We start from the raw sequence: 19,255 nt of genomic DNA on the forward strand, positions 1-19,255 counted from the left end.
ATTAGTTTCATTTTGACTTTCGAGCAGCATTGGTCAGGTAAGGAACTTGATCAAATAGCTTCCAAACTGCCTTTTTCTCGAAACTTCCTGGCAGATTAAAACTGTGTGCCCGACCGAGACTCGAACTCGGGACCTTTGCCTTTCGCGGGCAAGTGCTCTACCAACTGAGCTACCGAAGCACGACTGACGCCCGGTACTCACAGCTTTACTTCTACCAGTCATTTCACTATTCTGATCTCTTTCCGCTTTGTCGAACGCTGCCTGTAAACTATGCCCCTGCAAATGCCTTTTTTTTCGAAATGCTTAGTCATCTAGAGCCCCCCTGTCACTTTCATTTCTGGCTTAGCCCTACACCTACCATTAAATTCGGACAAAATTGATGATGAAGATGTGACATAGTCCCTTTGTAAGTGATGGTGCTGCATGTGGGAACATGACCTCATTAGAAACCTTCTAAGGAATAAAAAGAGAAGTGTGCATCAACACAGCCTGGTAATGCGATCCACATAAATAGACAAAAGGATATCATTGTCGTTCGACTGCACATTCATCATTCCAGTCATTGGAATTAATTACAACCTTATAATATCTAAGATTTTCTCTTTAGAGTAACTTCTGGTGGAATGACTGAAATTAATCAATGGGGGATGCAAATACCAAACTCAGATTTATTGACAGGATCCTAAGAACAAGTAATTTATGCATGAAAGAGAGGTTAAAAAGTTTTGGTCGACCAATTCTTGAGTACTGTTCATCAGTCTGTCACCTTTACCAAGTTGAATTGAATGAAGACATAGAACAATGAACTACAGTGGGAGATATTACAAGGAGGACATTGTGAATCATGAAGAGCTTTACTCAGATTCCAATCATCTACATCCCAAAATGAATCAAGAAACATACTGTAGTATTTCCTTCTACATATATTTCACATAATGGCTGTGACATGAATATTAAATACATCCAGTTCTTATCAAAGGATTCCACTAACCTCTCTTCCCACAAGTCATCCATAAATGGAACAACAGGAACATTAAATGGCACAGGTACTCTACAAACCTTCTTCGCAAATGCAAATGTAGCTGGAAAACTATGATTGTGTGACTTTTGAAAGAGTTACTGGTTGCAACAGGAGACAAACTGATTGAGATGGAACCAGAGGGATCATCTAGATTTCTGGGAGGAAGGTTAGGAGGAGGGTAGAGGGACCATAAGGTATTGTTGCATGGGCGAACAGGCGAAAGTAGTTTTAAGCACACTGACAGTGTATAGGAAGGAAGAGCATGGTTTAACATCCTCTCAACAGCATGATCATTAGAGACAGGACATGAGAGTGAATTGAGGAAGGATTGGGTTGGGCTTGCCCATTCAAAGGAATCATCTCAGCATTTCCCCAAAGTGATAAGATAAATGTGAGAAACCTAAATCTCGGTGGCCAGATGGAAATTTTAACTGCTTTCCTCCTGGATAAGTGGCCATTACTGCACCACATGTGACAGTGGAAAGTATATGTAGAAGTAAATGGAGTTTCGGGTCTTAGGGCACACCTGCAGTTGGTTGGAATATAAGAGAACTGATATTTCTAATGATGACAAAAGAACCAAGCATATTGCAAAGGCTTTTCAGAGACATTCTATTACTACACATAAGTGCCAGTACAGTTTCTCCCTAATGATACTGTCATGTCGTAACCACACTTGACACTACATTATGAAGCTGGATTGTCAGTGAAGTACAACACTTCGCACTGAAAGCACATTCGTTACAAACCCAAACATACAGCCAAAACAGAACCGGCCTCCTGAAAAGAGAGTGCAGCTCTTTGTACCAACATTGAATATTCCACAATATACCAACATTACAAACATAAGATATTCTAAGAAATTTCCAGTAATGATAAATACTAAATAATTTATTATATGCTGGTTGTGGGATTTGAACTGGGAACTGACAGGACACCAGCCAGTGACACTAACCACTATGCCACACTTCATCACAGCTCATGGCAGCATTTGTGGTTAGTAATATGGGTGAATTTAGGATAAAATGTAAACAACAGTCATTGATTAGGCTTTAGGCCTGTTTCAACTGCCCAACTGGTGCATACAAGGAAGTACAAGGAGCAATCTATGATTGTGGAGCATGTGGTCAATCATTCCAGCCATTATTTCTGGTTGATGAATCCTAATAATGCCAATGCTGCTTTATTTTAGCAGCGCCTCATTTGAACTCGCAAAGGCTGAGTGTACCCAGTACCAGACCTCCCTACATGAGAAAAAATCTGAGGAGGTACTGGAAATCAAACCCAGGTCCTGTCCTGTCCTGCAGTGAAGGTAGCGATGCTGACCTTCGAGCTATGGAGGTGTTGAATTAAGGATTAATTGTGAAATTTGTAACAGTAATACTAGAAGGAAATTTCTGTATTGAGTATGCATACTCTGTCTTTGTTTCAGAATGGAGTTGTATATTCTAGTCCAAAAGTCCATGACTGGTTGCCAGCAGATTTTAGATAACAAACTGAATATAACTGTTGTTTTAAGACAAAGTAAAAGAGTACATTACTAGCTGTTCCACATAAAATTAATCAGGGTATTTCGATTCAAGCATATAAATTCTGGCTACCACTATTGTTCACACAAAACAGGTATTTTTTAAATGTGCAGACAGTTATAGCTGTTTCTGAAATTGGCAAAATTATGCAAATGCTTCTTATGGATTAATGATTAAAAACAGGTAGTAGTAGCATAAGAGGTGGATTACTGTCTTATTTACTAATATACATGAATGTGTATAAATTAATCTACAAATACAGGGTGTTTCAAAAATGACCGGTATATTTGAAACGGCAATACAATCTAAACGAGCAGCGATAGAAATACACCGTTTGTTGCAATGTGCTTGGGACAACAGTACATTTTCAGGCAGACAAACTTTCGAAATTACAGTAGTTACAATTGTCAACAACAGATGGCGCTGCGGTCTGGGAAACTCTATAGTATGATATTTTCCACATATCCACCATGCGTAGCAATAATATGGCGTAGTCTCTGAATGAAATTACCCGAAACCTTTGACAACGTGTCTGGCGGAATGGCTTCACATGCAGATGAGATGTATTGCTTCAGCTGTTCAATTGTTTCTGGATTCTGGCGGTACACCTGGTCTTTCAAGTGTCCCCACAGAAAGAAGTCACAGGGGTTCATGTCTGGCGAATAGGGAAGCCAATCCACGCCGCCTCCTGTATGTTCCGGATAGCCCAAAGCAATCACATGATCATCGAAGTATTCATTCAGGTTAAAGACGTCGGCCGTGCAATGTGGCCGGGCACCATCTTGCATAAACCACGAGATGTTCGCAGTGTCGTCTAAGGCAGTTTGTACCGCCAAAAATTCACGAAGAATGTCCAGATAGCGTGATGCAGTGATCGTTTCGGATCTGAAAAATGGGCCAATGATTCCTTTGGAAGAAATGCTGGCCCAGACCAGTACTTTTTGAGGATGCAGGGACGATGGGACTGCAACATGGGGCTTTTCGGTTCCCCACATGCACCAGTTCTGTTTATTGACGAAGCCGTCCAGGTAAAAATAAGCTTCGTCAGTAAACCAAATGCTGCCCGCATGCATATCGCCGTCATCAATCCTGTGCACTATATCGTTAGCGAATGTCTCTCATGCAGCAATGGTAGCGGCGCTGAGGAGTTGCCGCCTTTGAATTTTGTATGGATAGAGGTGTATTTTGGACCGCAGCTGCAACACGGCGAACGGAAACCCGAGGTCGCTGTTGGATCACCTGCTGCACTAGCTGCGCGTTGCCCTCTGTGGTTGCCGTATGCGGTCGCCCTACCTTTCCAGCACGTTCATCCGTCACATTCCCAGTCCGTTGAAATTTTTCAAACAGATCCTTTATTGTATCGCTTTTTGGTCCTTTGGTTACATTAAACCTTCGTTGAAAACTTCGTCTTGTTGCAACAACACTGTGTTCTAGGCGGTGGAATTCCAACACCAGAAAAATCCTCTGTTCTAAGGAATAAACCATGTTGTACAAAGCACACTTGCACGTTGTGAACAGCACACGCTTACAGCAGAAAGACAACGTAAAGAATGGCGCACCCACAGACTGCGTTGTCTTCTATATCTTTCACATCACTTGCAGCGCCATCTGTTGTTGAAAATTGTAACTACTGTAATTTTGAAAGTTTGTCCGCCTGAAAATGTACTGTTGTCCCAAGCATATTGCAACAAACGGTGTATTTCTATCGCTGCTCGTTTAGTTTTTATTGTCGTTTCAAATATACTGGTCATTTTTGAAACACCCTGTATAAGCCATAACATTATAACTACCACCCACCATGAAGTTGGATGCCACCTGGTGGCACTGTGGGAACGTGACGTGGTAAGGAAAATATGTAAGTGGAGCAAAGACGACTGGGTATCATTCTTGCAATGACACAGACTGAAAATGGGGAAATCACTGAAGTAAGTGATTTTGACACAGGGCAGATTATTATTACACAGAGCCTGGGAATGAGTATTATGAAAATGGTGAAGCTGGTCGACTATTGATGTGCTACAGCCTACATCTACAGAAACTGATAGGACAGTGAAACTACCACTAGGTGCTACATGGCTGCATGTCCACTCTATTCGCAGGATGTGGCATCAGAGGCTTCCCTGCTCTATAAAGTAGGATAGGTGGCAATCTGTGGTATCTCTGTTGAAAGAGCACAATGCTGGTGCTCACACTTGTATTTCAGCATCCACAATTCAGTGCGCAATGTTGAACATTGCAGGTGATCCCTACCTGTTCACGTGCTAACCCAACATCATCATCGTGGGCATTGGATCACCGAGGTTAGACCATGGATCAATGGAAAAAGTCGGCTGTTTGGGTGAATCACATTTTTGCAACACCAGGTCAATGGATGTCTCCACAAATGCTGTCTAGAAACGTGTACCACACCACGAACGCGGCTGTTGGGAGCAGTATTATGCTGTGAGAGACATTCACCTCCACTTTCATGGGATCTATGGTAGCAATCAAAGACAAACTGATGGCTGCTGACCACTCGCGTTGCTTTATGCTTGATGTCTTCCCCGACACCGATACCGTATTTCAGCAGGATAATTATCGGCCTCTCAAAGCCAGAACCGAGTTGCAATGATGTGAGCTCACATTGATATCTTGGCCACCAGATTCACTTCATGTGAATTTGGGTCGATACTAGGTGCCCTCACAGTACACTAAATAAGTGGCCAGTTATTTACAGGAATTTTATGACTAGTGTAGACATCTGGTGCCACATACCTTCACAGCCAATGACCTGTAGAATCGATGATACAAAGAAATGATGCTGTGTTCCATTGCAAAGATGGCCCAACAAGCTATTAAGCAGGTGGTCATAATGTTTTGACCCATCAGTGTAGAAGTAAGTGTGAAATTATTAATATGCGTAGATTAGCACTACTCGTAATTTATTGTTGGTATACTTCACAGAAGCAGCTTGCTGTCTGTTATACTGTAGTATAACTTGACTGGAGACCAGGATGCTTTACATGTTTGCAGGCTTTTTAATGGCCAAATGAGACTAATATAATTGATTTGCTTTTATTAAGTCTATGAGGTATTGTGATATAAGAGGAACAGATGGTCTCATAAGAAGTGATAAGTGCCATATTGTGTCTGTAGGGAGAGGATGTTTTCAAACACCCTGTCAGACTGAAAGATGAGTTGTTGGTTCATAATGCCTCTGGGATGTTTGTTATACTTCATGAATAGCAGAACTCTGGAGGTTTTTTGTAGATAACAATAAATACCCATTTGGTGGACCACTTTGTAGAATGTGTGTAGATAAAGAGAAAGTAAGGGGGGAATTATTTCAGTTTATTAAAGTGTTTTTAATATAGTAATTGTTAAATGTCATGCTCTGTAATCAGCTTAGCAAAGCTTAAGTACTGAACACTGAGAAACTTAGTAATAGCAGAAAGCAATCACAGTTTCAGGTTGATACATCTTTGCAGGTAGGCATTTCTGATGCAGACTGTATGAGTGAGTGAATAGGGGTGTAATTTCCTTCATTCAAGGGATCCAGTAATGCTATCTTTATCATGTGCATTTTTCAAGCCACACCCCCTTTTACCTTATTATCATTCTGCTATTACCTCCCAAATACATGCATATAAGGTTTAATTTCTTGTGTCATTTCTCTTGCAATGTGAAAGATAGCAAAGTACAGAGCTTTATTTTATCAATATACTTTCGTGTAGGTCAGTTGTATTAATTTATGTATCTTGTTACAGGAAGCGTGCCAGAACTACATTCGTATCCTGGCAAAGAGTGACCCTGGTAAGCTACTCGTCTGTGGGACCAACTCCTTCAAACCTGTCTGCAGGGATTATGTAATTGAGGTGAGTCATCTTCCGGGTTTTTAAATCCTTTTGTGTATTGAAGCGTTTCTCTTTAAAGGTGTTGATGACTTCGTACATGTAAGTCTTGCAGTACAAAGCTCACATTTTAGAAGAATGCTTCCCAATTCAAAGAAGAGGTTTCATTACTCATTTTTTCAATAACTTTTATTTTGAATAACACAGGCCTGCTGAAAATATATGCTGCAAATTGTTTTTAATGCTGTCCATACCTACCGCAAGCTGTTGGCCTGTTGGTTTGCCATGTGTCAGATAAAAATTCCAAAAGCTTGGTCATCAGGGTTTGTTCTTGAGTTTTGTGTGACTTCCATTTCTTGGAGTACTTTCTGTATTTTAAGGAAAAAATTCAAAGTTTCACTGTGAGACAAAATTCACGTGAATCTGTCAACCCTCGGGTTCTAACTTATGAGACAGCAACATTGAGACCATCTGAAGAAAAATTCAATTTACGCAATATAACAGAAAAAAGTTGAGACAACATGGTGTCATTTTAGCGTTGATTATTAAGTAAAGTAAATTTCCACTAATTTCATAAAATTCGTTGTACAATTTGTTTTTGCAATTATCTACATTACAGCTGTTGCAAGTTCCTGGAAAATAGGTGAAGAACACTGCTGTGCAGTGTAACAGTACCATTATCTAAAGACATGGACTGAGACCCAATTAAAAACTGATTTGAAGGGATCTGAGCACCACCATTAAAACAATTTATTATTGGATAAATGAATTTTACATGATTGTTCAAACACTACTTAGTTTGTGACTCAACTGAAGTTTCCTTTGAAAAAAATCCCCAATAAAAGTCATCGTGTTCTAATAGAAGGCTGTTGCTTTAAGATACATCATACTGAGATAGGTGCCATTCCATTTGAACAGGTACATGACATCCCAGATGAATATAAACATGTAGGTTTCGTCAGCTGATGCCAATTTAATGAAAATGTTTCTGGTTGTAAGACCACATCACAATATGAAATCCTTAAAATATTTTGCAGGACCCAGTTGGGTCTCTGCTGGCTTCATAAGATTACCAATGATAATATTTTAAGTTTTTAACTGGGTGTAAAGTACACTGGTCTGTCCCTAAACTTGTGGGTCAACATTATACAGGTGTTATAGGATCTTCAAAGATAAACTTGGAGATCAGGAACAAATGGTTGGGAATGAATCTTTAGTTTTTATTTACACAAAGCAACTTATACCTAGTAGCAACAACTTCAGCTCTATGCATGTGTGGGACCATAATACACAGACAGAAGTGAGCACTGCCTTTAGCATCATTTGGCCCCTTTGATTGTAATTTTTGTTCCACCAGTGCCCACAGCACTGTAATAATGAAAGTGCACCTTTCATAGATGCATTAATGGATACATATTGATGAACTTTCTCCTATACTGCATCCTCTGATTCTGCTCTGTGCACAATTAATTCTCGAGAATTTGGTGCGCTCTCTGTAGCACAAACAATATAGTTTCTCATATGTTTCCATCTGTGGCAATAAATATCTCTTGATTAGAGTGACACCACTTTCAAAATTTTCTCCGTGCAATCTTTTGACTTTGTGGGCTCTAGGTACTGTCTACACTATATATTTCTTACATTTTTATAAATCCCTGTAGTGTGAAATGCTGCAGCTTTGACAATTAATTACGAACTGTAAACAGCATTATACTCGACTACTGACATATCACAAGCTCTTCTCGTCAGGGTAACACCGTGGATGTCAATGCTGAAGGCTGTTGTTTGTTATGAAACATATGCAGTTTAAAAGCAAGCACCTGTAATACATTGCTCATTCAATAGACCTCATACAAACTGATTATATCAATTTCTGGCCATTTGTGTCTTGTCTCATAGTGGACCCACTTTGATAGCTGCACACATTCTCATGCCACTTCTGAGATTTGGGGAGGAAGGCTGGCCACAAGTCAAATACGTTTGGCAGAATGAAAATGAAGACTGGTTTGCCACCCAGCCTAGATTTGGTTTTCAGGCAGTTTTCCCACATCTGACTAGGTGAATACTGGGCTGATATCCACATCCTGCCTCATTTGAAAGATTTGCAAAAATTTCTGAAACATTCTCACATTCTCATGCAGGTAACATAAGATGCAGACAGATGGAGTACACAAATTCCTTAGCCTAGCCAAATCCAGACTAACAAGATAGCCCTGTGAAGGTACAGAATAAAGGCTAGGGAAAAAGGTGTATGGTATCTCAGGGTACTTAGTTGATCTACTCTGTATATAATTTTGGTTCTCAAGGTTTCGGACACACAGTATACACAAAACACTAACATTCACTTGTTTCCTTCAGTCAAACTGAAATGAAATGGAAATGATCAGATGGCATTGTTGGCCGGGAGGCCCCTTTCGGGGGAGTTCAGCCACTTTGATAACAGAATTGCCCTCATTAACATGAAAATCAGTGAATGTTCTATGAACATCCCGAACTGCACACCATAATAACAGGAAAGCATAACACTGATGGTCTACTTGTCATGGAGATTTGGGAAATAATAATTTTAGGTTCTAAATATACCACATATAACTGAATGACTAGATCGTGTATAATACTAAATCCAAAGAGACAAGAGTGGCAGCACTGGAGGGAATTACTGTGTAAAATTAGTCTTTTTTCCCCTTTTTTCCCCCTTTTCCCCTTTTTCCCCTTTTTCTTCCTTAGTTCCATTTCTTTCTCTTATTATTATTATTTTGTGAAGTCTAAGATGACCAGTAGTTTAGATAATAGATGAAACATTGACTCTGATCTATGTTGTGGGCCGCTTTGTTCTTTGACAATTAATTTTTAAATTAAAATTTGTCTTAATAGTGACACCAGTTCCTAAAATACTGTTGTTTGTGTTTATGTATAGAACGACGGCTACACGTTGGAGAAGGAGCGTGCAGGACAGGCGTTATGTCCTTATGACCCAAGACACAACTCGACAGCTGTCTTTGTCAGTGAGTATGACTCAGAATAATTTTAACTACAGATATGCAATTTATTGTTGTCGAATTTTAGCTGTTAACAGTAGTGTATTCAACTCTTGTGGCATGCAACCATGTGTGTGGTAACACACATAATATCCAAATTCCTAACTTACTAGTTCTAAAATAACTTTGTATTTTGCTGTGTTTATTTCCATTTTTATATTCTAGCTACTGGGAAAGTGGCATAGTGGTTAAGACACTAGACTCACATAACTTCCAGTTATCCAGTTCTAGGTTTTCCGTGGTTTGCGTAAATTACGGAGACATCAAACCCTAACTTATGTTCCTTCACCTAGCATTGTGTAATTCCTGTTGATTTAGATTTGTTACAGTATGAAATGATTCCTTTTATAGAACCCTTATTTGAATATATTGTTGTAAATTTCAGGCTGAATCTACAAAGAGTGAGACTGGTTTCTTGCTGTTTTGAGAACAGTTGGTCACCGTGTGGAGATAGTAAAAAAATGTTTAAGCTACTTCCTTTGAAACTTGCTTACTGTGGTCAAGCCTTGGTCTCTCCTCCCCCCCACCCCCCCCCCCCCACCCTTCCCACCCTCCCATTCCATACTTTCCTCCATTAGCTACGTAACTGACTGCCTCAGAAAGTGTCCTCTCAACTGAAGTCAAGTTCTGCCATACATTTTTCTCCTCCCTAATTCAATTCTTTCCTTCCTATCTGTTGGGTGCATTTTAGAATGTTCGAACAAACATTTAGTGATGATTTTCAAGTTAATGAGGGTAATTTTTGCGTCAGATAATTCAGATGTTTTACTACTTTATTTTACTTAGATAATTTTCAATATTCTCCTGTAGCACCACAATTAAAAAACTTCTAGTCTCTCTTTGTGTAAACCGTTCATTTTTCACATCTTACTCCTGTACAAGGCTACACTCTAGAGGAGATGTTGCCTACTCCAGAGGCCTTGTTTTGACTTAAATCTTTCAGTGTTCTGTCAAATTCCTTTCACAAAATCATATCTCCCAGCTTTTCTTCATGTTTTTCATCTTTTTTTTCTATAACATGGTATTAAGTTCATGTACCTTTTATGGACTTTTTATATATTCCTTCTTTGCTTAGTACTTGCTTACCATCAGGTTCCTAATATTTATACAGCTGCATCCTTTTTCATGAAAGGTCTCCTTCATTTTCCTATAGGCAGAATCTGTCTTTCCATGGTCAAGTGCGCTTTTGCAGCTTTTCAATTCTCCTCTAGCCATTCCTGCTCTGCTCTTTGCAGTCTCTGTATATCACATTTTTAGATGCTTGTATTCCCTTTTTACGGCTTCATCAGCTGCATTTTTAGATTTCCTCTTTTCATCAGTTAAATTCAGTATCTCGTGGGTAATCTAACAGTTTCTGGTGGGTCTTGTCCTTTCACCTGTTTGATCCCCTGCTGTCTTCATTATTTTCTTTGTCAAAGCTACCCATTCATTTCCCCTGTATGTCATTTGTTGCTCAGTGCTGTTCTTCAAACTCACAATCACTTTTGAGTTAACATAGCATTGCTAATTTAAGGAAGATATAGTTATTTACACTGAAAGACAGATACTAAGTGTGTTAAGTAAGTAACTGAATATGATGTAAATTAGTTGTTGGTGGAGAGAAGATATAACTGGTAATATATTTAGTTTCTTTATCTCCATTTATGTCTTTCAAATGACCAAGGAAAAAATCATATGAGTTTATTCGTTTGTGGACTACTGTTGGAAAGAGTACACAAAGAAGCTGAAAGTAAACTTCCCATTCCTTCACTAGAAAATATATTTTACTGACAACATGAAACAAAACAGTGTCTGATTCCTGTTAAAGGTGCTTTTAAAAATTCTCCATGGATGCATGTAAGGGTATATTCAACACATACAAGTTTAGGAAGGGTGGGAGAATTTTACACAGTCACACATAGGACTGGGGAGCAGAGAAGTTATTAGACTTTTGTCGTCCCGGTGTTTGAATACCATTTTGTCTTTTTGTCATATGAAGAACTGTCAAATGCAGACACAGGTCAGCTGTACTAAATGAAATTCACTAAAGTAAGTGCCATGTTGTGTTCAGAGAGGATAATTGTAGGCGAATAGCATAGTAAGCACAAATGCTACATATGCTGTAGATTTATTCTTCTAAGCATTCCTAGGAACTTGATAAATTGTCAATTGGTATGTGTGGGTAATCAAATTAAAATAAGAAAAAGACCTAAGTTCATAGGTACAATCAGTGAGTAAAAAGATATGAGGTAATAAAATATTTATACAGATTAGCTGTCTTTAATTTTGTTCAGGCTGAGCTATGTTTGCTGAGGAGCCCTGTCTTAACTTATTTCTCTCTTTGTCTCTAGAAAATCCATCAGGTGGTGGTGAACTCTACACAGGGACAGTGGCAGACTTTTCAGGCATGGATCCAATAATCTATCGTCATCCTTTGCAGACTGAACAGTATGATTCAATGAGCCTCAATGGTGAGTAAGATTTTTTTGTGTGTATGATGAATTTATTTTTATCATTTCATTTCATAATGTGTTAAATTAAAAGAATGCTTAGAATCTCATAAATACTGTGTATTTAAAACATCAAACTAATTTACAACTTGGTGTATCACAGTCACCAGTTCAGATTCAGTGTTATATCCAATGTTTTAATAACAGTGTACAGTTCACTGAATTATTATTTCTTCTCCTTTTTCATGATCTTTATCTCATCTGCTGTAGGTTCCCATTTTTCAAGATTTGGCAGATTTGATTTTATTATTTGACTTTGTGGCTGAATGCCCTTCCTAACACCACAGTCATCAAGGTGACCTTTGGAGGAGAGGGGAAGGGGTGCAATTGTCTGTGAATTGTGTAAACTGTGTTTTGTGAGTTCTTGTATTTTGACCAATTGTGTACTGTATTCTCTGAGGTGCAATTGGGAGACAATCCCAGCATTTGTCTAAATATGCATGGAAAATCACCTAAAGACTACAGTCAGGCTGGCTGATGTACCAACCTAAAGTCTTTAATCTGCCATGTGGATTTGGTCCAGGTCTGACTCACCTCCCTACCTTGCAAGGTAGTGGGCTATGAATTATGCTATACAGGCAGATTGTTCATTGAGTTAACGTAATGTCCATAAATTACAGGATCTTACTGACCCCCTGAAATAGCACTAGACACACAGGTAGAAGGTACAAAAGAGGAAAAAAAGAAAAAAAAACCATTAGATGTGTGTTATGGAAGGCATTTATGATGTGTGGTGTCACTCCTCTGGTCTCTTTAGGTTTTGCATCATACAGTTCTGCAATTTAATTTGTTTTTCTGTCGTTAATAAGAAATAAATTCAAGTTCAAAATCTGTACATTCATGATTTAGGCTATGTAGCCTTTTCCCCCTTTTTAACATTATTCCCATGCCTTAATTCTGATTTGAAGCAATGTATTCTAATGTAAAGAAAGATACATTTTCTGAAGGAAAAAAAGTATTGAGTTTACACATTTTAATAGTTTTGGGAATTATGATAGTCTGAAAATTTGGGGCCTTGTGTCAGGAAAGGAAGGTCATCTGTGCTGTTAGATAAATTGTTTATTTAATCAACATGCTCTTTTAATGCTACTGTGAGAACTGTGAAAGATATGTGTAGTCATTTCTCAGTGCAGAAGAAATTGTCAATATTTCCTCACCTTTCCTGTTAACAGAATTTCTTTTGACTTTTATGTTTGAAGGGAGTAAGTATTTTGGACTGTGGTGAATAATGATTAACTTCAAACACCTTCTTTAATGCTGCTTCATATGTTCAGTTTGTCACTGACAAAGTGCCCACATTGCCCTCTCTTCTTTTACAATTTCACAAGTGAAATAAAATCTTTTAAGCAAAAATGGGAGGAGTTAAATATGAATAAAATATAATAAAAAAGTGTCTGTTAAAGCAAATTATAATCACTTGGGGTAGTATTTTTTGTTATAATTTATCATCAGGTATGCATTATTCATCAGCCATTACCAAACAGACTGTCAAATTTACAATATTAATAAATTGCAGCACAAACAGCATACTACATTACAATTATTTTAAGCAAGTTAAACATTTTTATGTAGGATACATTTTAATACAATGTATATATTTCATGAATAAATTAATTAAATTTGGGGAAAGACAGTAGGTCCATTTAACATCAGTTCCATTGTTTGTCTCGAACTTTTAAAGTGACTAATACATAAAATTCTACCTTTCAGTGTAATGAACTCTGTCTATCCGTTGTATTGTATTGTTCATGTTACAGCACCCAACTTTGTGAGTTCAATGACAAAGGGTGACTTCGTCTATTTCTTCTTTCGTGAGACTGCTGTTGAGTACATCAACTGTGGTAAGGTGAGTACCATCTCAAAATTGAACACTTAAAATAGTAGCTTTATTTTGTAGAGCAAGGAAATCCTCCAAGAAACTAAAATTCCCTTCCTCTATGAATTTAATTGTACAGCTGTAGTTAAACTTCAATCAGCCACTACCTGGAAATGCATCAAGATAGTAGTTACCCATTATGTACTGAAACATGATATTTCCAGTTCTGTATGCAATTAGGAATCTGAAAATTAAAGTGGTGTCACTTCAGCTGAACAGTATTACGCCAGCAGGTGTTACATAAGATTTTCCCTCTTATGCCAAAGTGCAAACATGGCGACTTGAATGTGCATGCACCAACAAGTTTAATTTTTTGTTTTCTTCATTATTTGTTGCGAGCAATAACTTGGAACAGTAAGAGTGGTTGATGATGATCATCATAAGTCTAGCATTATCCTTCTATTAATTCTCATTACATCAGACAGAAATGTTCAAGAAGATATCTTGATTCAGGCCCGAATATTACACTGATTTGTAATGACTGTAAACCTAAGTGTGAAGAGGATATTTGCAAACTGGCATCTCTTCCAAAATAGCAGCACATATTCCACAAGTACAATTTAGGATTTCTTAGACTGAAGAAAAAATAGTGTCATAAATGTATGACATTTAATTCATGACATTTTATTCACTGACTGAAAATGAGAAGCTTTTTAAGCAGGATGATCATGGCAAACATTTGCAGAGAAGACGTCTGGCTCCAAGAAAGCACACTGAAGACCAAATGCTAGCACAAAGTGACATAAGTGCTGTGTCCGTAATTTTGATCTACAAGCCATGTTGAACACTACAAAGAGACCTAATGGCCAAATATTCTACCTGAGAAAGCTGGCACAGTATAATTTGGCCATATACAATCCGAGAAATCGAGACAGCATTTGATATGTGTGGAATGACACAGACATAAAAAAGAGTTGCTTGGATTTGCAAGCCATAAATTGCACAACTGAGTATGATAGTGTCAGATTGATGTTGGGATCAGGAGGAAAAAACCAGGTTGTACAGTCAACTAATCATATATGCTACGAAATAAGTATCACAAAAATGGAGTGTGACTATTCATTCTGAGATAGAGAAGAGAAGTAAATATGAGCTGATGTACCTTCCTGAAGGATGGACACAAATCATTCAAAGTTGCAAGAGCAATCAATGTCTTTTACATTGTTGGCACTGTGCTGTGGGACAATTTTCTAAACTTCAAAACTGACAAAGAAGACACCCCCAAAATTCCAACATACACTATTTGCCTACTCCACTATGAAAGAAACAAATTGCTTTCAGTGTTTTACAAGACAGAATTTGAAGGGGTGTTTAGTGAAGTAATCTAAAGAAGATAGTGTTGTTGTTGTTGTTGTTGTTGTTGTCTTCAGTCCTGAGATTGGTTTGATGCAACTCTCCATGCTACTCTATCCTGTGCAAGCTTCTTCATCTCCCCGTACCTACTGCAGCCTACATACTTCTGAATCTGCTTAGTGTAGTCATCTCTTGGTCTCCCTCTACGATTTTTACCCTCCACGCTGCCCTCCAATACTAAATTTGTGATCCCTTAATGCCTCAGAACATGTTCCACCAACCGGTCCCTTCTTCTTGCCAAGTTGTGCCACAAACTCCTCTTCTCCCCAATTCTATTCAGTACCTCTTCATTAGTTAATGTGATCTACCCATCTAATCTTCAGCATTCTTCTGTAGCACCACATTTTGAAAGCTTCTATTCTCTTCTTGTCTATTTATCATCCATGTTTCAATTCCATACATGGCTACACTCCATACAAATACTTTCAGAAACGACTTCCTGACACTTAAATCTATACTTGATGTTAACAAATGGTAATCTTTTGCAAATGTGTCTGTTCCCAACACATAATGAAAAGACTTGTTCTTTTTCAAGCAATAAAATTGGAATTGGCATCTGTTTCCACAACCCTCACTTCCTCACCACCACCACCACCACCACCACCACCACCAAGGAAAGGGAGATATGTTTACAAATGTCATATCCTAAATTTGAAAATGTAGTAACAATAAATTAGACACAAGTTGATTCTTAAATTACCATATTTTATTTGTTAGAATCTGTGAAAGCTTCAGTTGCCTGTATCTTGAAACTGATAAAATACACATTCTTGTTTTGGCATAAAGGGCACAATATAGTGAAATTACTCAAGGTTTTGCTCTGAATGCAAATAGCATTTCTGATAAGTAGACATGAAAAGTGAAATAAATGAAGTCAGGACATTGAATACAGTAGATACCAGCTGATCCTGAAAACTGTGGAATTGTCCTCCTGCAAAGATTCCAGCAATCAGATTGAAGCAAAGGAAAATAAAAAAAGTATGAACATGGGCCAAATCTAAAAGTTTTCTCTGACTTCATAGTTATTTCTCATAGCCAGTTTGTGACTGCAGTATGTGTTACGTTCCATATGTCCATCAACTGGGACCCATAAATGTAACATTAGCAACATATATTCATAGCTAGCAAGAAAAGCTTCCCGAAAAACAGGAACATGGTAATATCGAATACAATGCCAGAAAAAAAAAAAATGCAACACTCTCTAGGATGTCATCATTTTATGACAAGTGAGGTGTCAGGAAGTTCATCATTAAAAAGAGTATATGATAACAAACTCAGACAAATGAATGCACACCACAGTAAAGGGTGCCCAAACAGCCACAACAGTACATAGTGTACCCCTCTGGCAACAATGCAGATGTGTATTCTCACACGAAAGGGCTTCTGAATGGCATCCTATGACTGATTGTCCCAAGTGTAACATCTTGTACACCATTATGTGTTGCATTGAAACAGCTACATGTGGATGTTCACTGTCCTGCTGATAAAGCACAGCCCCTTCCTGCCAAACAAGTGGCTATAGCAAGAGGGTAATGACCTGTGCAATGTAGCAGGCACTGGCTACTTTACCATGCAGAAACATCAAACATGACTATGTGTTGTAAGTGATTGCCTCCTCCTGCCCCCTTCCCTCACCATCAAGCTGGGATAGGACCTGTGTGTTGTGAATAAATGCACTGCAGAATAGGCAGTTCACCAGGTCCACACCATCATTATCATCATCATCATCATCATCATCATCATCATCATCATCATAGACGACAAAGCACTATTCCATTCTACAGTCAACTTTTTTCACGACAGCAGTTTAGCCATGATCGATGGTGTTTTGATATCAATGATGGCCTTCTAGGCACACATAATCTTAATCCTACTGCAAAAGCAAACGGCTCCTAATGGTCCCTGATGACACAACAGGTGCAACATAGGTGTCCATTGCTGCTCCCACAATGCATCGAACTTGATGTGCATTGGTACTACGTGGACATCAAGAATCTGGTCTGCAAATGTGGGAATGTTCCACAGACAATTGTCGAAAGCAGTCACGTGCCACTGATGCACTGTGCCCGACATGTGCAGTAGTCTGTCAGTAGGTCCTCCCAGCTTCCCACAGATCCACAGTGCTACTCGGTTCAAATAACTGAAGCTGTTCAACAGCAGTATAGATTCGTCAGTGGAGTGTGGTTGTACCCTACAGTGTTGCAAACATTTCACCTCAGTTAAGCTGCTGCCTGTAGAGTCAAAACATAGGGCACACAGACAGGACTCCTGAGCACCATCTGATTGCCAATGGCCATGACAGATGAATCACCAACATTGCAGTCTCCCAGCATACCACTCTTCACCTCCATCCTTGAGAGTGTTGCATCATTTTTTTCTGGGCAGTGTTTTAATTCAAATCTGATCAAGCATTTTATGAAAGTATTTATAGGGAGAATAACTTAATAATGACATAAAATCCACAAGCAAGAGACGTTTGGAATCGAAAAACACCGTAGCCATAACTTTTCCAGCAGAAGGTGAGGTTTTGAATTTTTTTTTTTCTCGGGTGAATTTGCATGATGCCACTCCATTGATTGCCCCTTCATCTCTGGTGAAAAATGATGGAGGCATGTTTCATCACCTGTCACAATTCTTCCAAGAAATTCATCTCCACCATTCTCGTACTGTTCCAAAAGTTCACTGCATACTGTTTTTCTTGTTTCTTTGTTAGCCACTGTCAACATCCTGGGAACCAGCCTGGCACAAACCTTTTTCAACGCCACCACTTTCAGTATTCTGCAAACACTCCCTTCCCCTGTCCCAACGTAGCATGACAATTCGTTCACTGTGATGCATCTGTTGGCAGTCACCAATTCGTTAACTCTCTGCACATTGTCTGTAGTGTGTGCAGTACGGGGCCTGACGCTGCAAGGACAATCCTCAATATTTCCGTGCACGCTTTCATCATGTAATCTGCTTTCCCACCGTCTAACTGTACTGTGATCAACAGCAGCATCTCTGTACACCTTTTTCAACCTCTTGTGGATGTTTCCCACTGCCTCATTTTCACAGCACAGGAATTCTGTGACAGCATGTTGCTTCTGACGAACGTCAAGTGTAGCAGCCATCTTGAAGACATGCTGTGATGGCGCCACTCACGGGAACAGGTTGAACTAAGTTTGAAAACAAGCAGGAAGGATGTATCTATACACTGTTAAAACTTTCAGACATGCAGAATGAAAACTGTATTTTTACAAAAATAGTGTGCATTTCTTTTGGAGTGACCCTCGTAGATCAAGTAACTAATGAAGCACTGAATCAAACTGTGGAGGAGAGGATGCTGTCATTTACAATCCTGTATAGTCATCAGATGATCAAAATGAATTGCAAAATTAGACAAGATACGTATGGTGTGGAAAGTGACAATTGAATCTAAATAATGAAAAGTGTGAAGTCATTTACACGGATACTAAAAGGAATCTGCTAAATTACAGTTACATGATAAACCACACAAATCCATTGGCTATAGATTTAACTAAATACTTAAGGAAATCAATTATGAATAACTTAAATTAGAACAATCACATTGAAAATGTTGTGGGGAAAGCAAACCAAAAATATTAGTTTATTGGCAGAACACTTACGAAATGCAACACGTCTACTAAAGCGACTGCTTACGTGTTTGTCTGCCCTCTTCTGGAGTATTGCTGTGTGATGTAAAATCAACATGAGATAAAATTGATGGAGGATATCAAAAAAGTTTAAAGAAGGGAACTTGATTTGTATTTCAAAATAGGCGAAAGAGTGACATGGATATGATACGTGAATTGGGGTGGTAATTATTTAAACAAGGGCATTTTTTGCTGCGGCAGGACTTTCTCAAGAAATTTCTAGCACAACTTTCTCCTCAGACTGTGAAAATATTTTATTGGTGCCCACCTACATATGGAGAAATGATCATCATTATAAGGTAAGAGAAATCAAAGCTCGTACAGAAAGATTCAAGTTTTTCAGCTTTCCTGCATGCTTTTCGAGAGTGGAATGGTACAAAAGAAGCTTGAAGGTGGTTCAATGAACCCTCTGCCAGACACTCGGCTGTGGATTGCAGAGTAATCAGGAAGACGTAGAGGTAGAAAG

The 19,255-nt window shown here is 38.6% G+C and overlaps 1 protein-coding gene across 2 annotated transcripts in view; it reads left to right on the forward strand.

Moving 5' to 3' along the window:
• Nucleotides 1-19,255, forward strand: part of LOC126272209 (semaphorin-1A) — a 794,592-nt gene that overhangs the window by 709,646 nt on the left and 65,691 nt on the right. For both annotated transcript variants that reach the window (XM_049974894.1, XM_049974893.1), the window contains exons 6-9: nucleotides 6,297-6,404; nucleotides 9,298-9,385; nucleotides 11,749-11,868; nucleotides 13,665-13,753. In XM_049974894.1, coding sequence (XP_049830851.1) covers nucleotides 6,297-6,404; nucleotides 9,298-9,385; nucleotides 11,749-11,868; nucleotides 13,665-13,753 — 405 coding nt within the window. The remainder of the gene's footprint in view (nucleotides 1-6,296; nucleotides 6,405-9,297; nucleotides 9,386-11,748; nucleotides 11,869-13,664; nucleotides 13,754-19,255) is intronic.

This window comes from Schistocerca gregaria, chromosome 5 (genome assembly GCF_023897955.1).
Source record: "Schistocerca gregaria isolate iqSchGreg1 chromosome 5, iqSchGreg1.2, whole genome shotgun sequence".
Classification (NCBI taxonomy): domain Eukaryota; kingdom Metazoa; phylum Arthropoda; class Insecta; order Orthoptera; family Acrididae; genus Schistocerca; species Schistocerca gregaria.